A 3,771-nucleotide genomic window follows, 5' to 3' on the forward strand; every position below is an offset into this window, starting at 1 on the left:
TCCCGCAGGCCCACCACCCGCAGGTGGTGCCGTAGGGGTCGGGTGCATTGTGTGCTGGGTAACAGCCAGGAGCGGAGGCCCTGGCGGACTGATCCCCGGCTACCAAGACTGGCAATTGGGAACTAAAACTCATGTAGTGTAATTAAAAGTGTAGTGTTTCAGTGTGGGATGCAGAAAAATAAAGCACATAAAACATAAACACTAACAGTAGCTGATTAAATGCACTTGTTATATTCTACCTCTGGAGAGAGCTACATTGGTTTCCTCTTCATCTGTTATCATAAACATTTGATTGTTTCAGGCTCTGATGGTGTGGGATGTGACTGCTCCTGCTGTTCGTTCTAAGACTCTGCCTCATGCTCACCGAGACTGGGTCACAGGCTGCGTTTGGACTCCAGACTGCGTGGTTGGTCTTCTTTTTCTTTTCTTTTTTCTTTTCATATTTTGTTTGTGTCATAAAGCAGTGGTTCTGAAAGTGGGATCTATGGTCCACAGCCAAGAGATCAAAATAATTATATATACAAAGCTGTGATGTTATATTAAAATGGGGATGGAGGCATGTCGAGACCAACCAAACAAGCGTCCTTTGTCCTTTACTACAATCACAGTTATTGTAGGAAAGTGGAAAGAAAAATACAAATAGTGGCCTGATCCTTGTCGGGGTTATGAGTGGTGCTTTGAAAATTTTCTCCCCTGTTTAGTGTCATTGGTGCTAAAATGTCTCACACCTGACTCCATATTGCACTGTTACCTCACAGTACAACAAGATCAAATTCAACAGGGCAACTAAGGAAAGGCAACAGGTGGCATCACAAGATTTCATGTAAAAATTCTTTAGTCGTATGTACTGTATTCATGATAGTTAAACTGTTTATGGTCAAGTCTTTCAATTTAAAAATAAAAAATAAAGAAACTTAGTCAAGAATTGCTGTACAGCTATATTGTAGAAAGGTTTTGTGGAAAAATTTGGCTCATTTAGTTAATAAACAGTGTATCAAAGAGGGTTGCTGTACATGTTTGGGTTGTTTTTGTTGTTGTTTTTTGGGTGGGTGGGGTCTGTGTGTGTGTGTTTGTTTGTTTGTTTGTTTGTAAACTGTTTTTCCTTTTTTTTTTGTTGTTGTTTTTTGAGCCTAAAGTGTCCACATTTGGCTAAGAAGATGGAGTGTTAATTTATGAGCTAAGGCTAGGGCTAGCAAGCTTGGGAGCAATGCACAGACACGCATATCTGATAATTACATCTAAGTAACATACAAGTGCTTTCAAAAATGTGTTTTTTGTTTTTGTTCCAGTTAAGCTCTTCAAATGACGGCAGACTTTGTTTGTGGGACCTTCAGGCTGGGCAGTGTCTGAGGGAAATCTCCTGGACAAGTCCACTTACCTCTGTCTGCTGTCTGGTGAGTCACTTATGCAGCTTTAAGTAAATAAGCTCTCTATATTGTGTACAATGTAAAGAACTGTTTAACTATAGCACGAAATTGTCTTTTTCTTTGGTTTGATAAATTATTTTCTTTGTTGACCTGCTCTGTCGTGTTTTCTGTGGGCAGGGACAATATGTGATAGCCAGCTGTGCAGAGGGGGCACTGCATGTCTGGAAGTGGGAAACAAACACTGAAATCTGCCATATTTCTGCTCACATGAGACGCATACACCACTGCTCTCTCCTCCCAAATACAGGTACCATTCCTGAGAAAACATGCTGGGAAGTGATTACACACATAGTCTCCTCCTCTTTCCATCATTCAGTACGCTGTATTGAGTTAATACTGCATATTCTGAAATTAATATTTGATATTTCTAAGCCCACTCTTTGTTTTTAAGACAAAGGGAAGGAAGTGAAGTCAGAAGAAATGTCCGTTTTCACAGCGTCTGATGATGGCACAGTGAAATTTTGGAAACCCTTACAGGTCTCTCAAACAAATAATAAAAAAAAAATCCTCTGAATTTTTAAAGTGCCCTGCTGCTTCTTCAGATGTATTTTCTCACTGACTAGATATGTCGGTTTATTTCCAGGTGGAGCACTTTAGCACCTTTCGCGGTCACAGCGGTGCGATTCATGGAGTCGTTTGCAAGGAAAGGGTCCCACAATTCTTCACTGTTTCTGAAGACCGCTCGCTGCGATGCTGGACATGGGCAAGAGGTAAAAAAAAAAAATTGGTTTAAATTGAGACTTTTATTTTTTTATCATTTATATAAATGATACAAATCATAATTATCAACTCACAAGTGTCTACAAATCTGCTGGGAAGGCTGCTGGGAAAGCTCAGCAAAAACCCGTAGTGATCCCGTATGTGTCAGGAGTATTGGAACAGTTAAACACAGTGTCTCTGTGGCTTTTAAACCCCAACTCTCTGTGAATGGTACTCATGGCTATTGATCAGTGGTCTTTGATCAGTGGTTGTTGATCAATCGTCATGACAATTTGCATGATCAAGGAACCAATCTCCCAACCCATTGTTCCTTCAGTGGTGCTAGTTTCAGTCACTGTGCAAATGTACTGTGTATAAGATTTGGGAAACCTGCAGTCAGCTGAGACTGAAGAAGTCACTTGGATGAGTGACGAAACGTTTCTCTCACTGAAAACGCTACGTCCAGATGAATACAATCAACTTTTAGGGAGCTACAAATCTCTCATTTTTCTTATTTTAGTACCAGCTGTTTGGCTCCAGCTTATGTTCCATAAATTGGCACAGTAAGCCAGTAGAAACATCTCAAATTTGAAAATGGATTTAACTCTCGTTATTTATTTATTTTTACTGTATTAAAAAGTCAATATTTATCATCTGCAATTAGGTAATGAACATTTGAAAATTGGTTAACGACGCATTATTATGTGGCCTTTTGCAGCTGTAAGTGCTTATGAGTAATGATGTTTAAAATGCTCCCCTTTTGTGCACTGATAAGGAGGACGTTATATAGAGAGATGCAAAAAGAGAGAGGTATTATGTTAAATATTAATGTCTTTAATTATCTTTCCATGTTCCCATTAAATTTCTCACCAATATTGTGCAAAATTAGCTACTTAAAATGTCTTTAAAACTCCTTATAATTTTCATTTCCTTTCAAGAAAAACCCTTTTTATGTTTATGCACGTCTTCTTGTGTTAGAGCCCAGACTTCATTTCAGGAAATCTTGAACCAATTAGCTGCGATGTCCATCTCAGTCATTGTGTTCAAAATGGTGTGCCCACAATCCAGCACACAAATCTATGTACTTATAATGACTGCATTTAAAGTTTACGAGAGTGCATCATTTTGGTTTCAGATGCAATTGTCAATGTCAACAAATCAATGTGTCTTTATGAGTACAATATTCTTTTTTTATATTTAACAAAAAGCCTCAAAAAAACTTATTGTACCTTTTAAAACATAAATGAATGATGGTGAAAAAGATTGAAGAAATTCTAATTGATACTCATATCTCCCAGTGTTGAATTGATCAAAGAAGATTTTTTAAATCTAAAAATAAAATAAGTACCGGTACTACTGAACACGTGCTGGGAGCTAAACTGGTGCCCTATGTAGCCTTATCTTTAAAGTAATTACAGTGTTATTAAGGGTCCTTATACACATTTTGTTATGAAAACTGTGTTTCTTCTTTTTTCCACAGCAAGTCCTCCAAACCTGAAAGGCTCGGTCACAGCTCTGTGCTTCTGTCAAAATGATGACCTGCTCCTCGCTGGGTATGAATCTGGTTTGCTCGAGTTGTGGCAAAACAACTCAGTGGTTGGCCACAAGCAGGTGAAGAAGTGTACAAAGAAAAATAGTTTTTTTT

General features: G+C 38.4%; 1 protein-coding gene across 1 annotated transcript in view; it reads left to right on the top strand.

Moving 5' to 3' along the window:
• The window catches only part of tep1 (telomerase-associated protein 1), a 39,465-nt gene that overhangs the window by 33,687 nt on the left and 2,007 nt on the right, over nt 1–3,771 (top strand). Inside the window, exons 43-48 of the mRNA XM_005729162.2 lie at nt 302–406; nt 1,290–1,394; nt 1,545–1,674; nt 1,819–1,904; nt 2,011–2,137; nt 3,607–3,737. Coding sequence (XP_005729219.1) covers nt 302–406; nt 1,290–1,394; nt 1,545–1,674; nt 1,819–1,904; nt 2,011–2,137; nt 3,607–3,737 — 684 coding nt within the window. The remainder of the gene's footprint in view (nt 1–301; nt 407–1,289; nt 1,395–1,544; nt 1,675–1,818; nt 1,905–2,010; nt 2,138–3,606; nt 3,738–3,771) is intronic.

This window comes from Pundamilia nyererei, unplaced genomic scaffold (genome assembly GCF_000239375.1).
Source record: "Pundamilia nyererei isolate P.nyererei 1_Seehausen unplaced genomic scaffold, PunNye1.0 scaffold00031, whole genome shotgun sequence".
NCBI lineage: Eukaryota > Metazoa > Chordata > Actinopteri > Cichliformes > Cichlidae > Pundamilia > Pundamilia nyererei.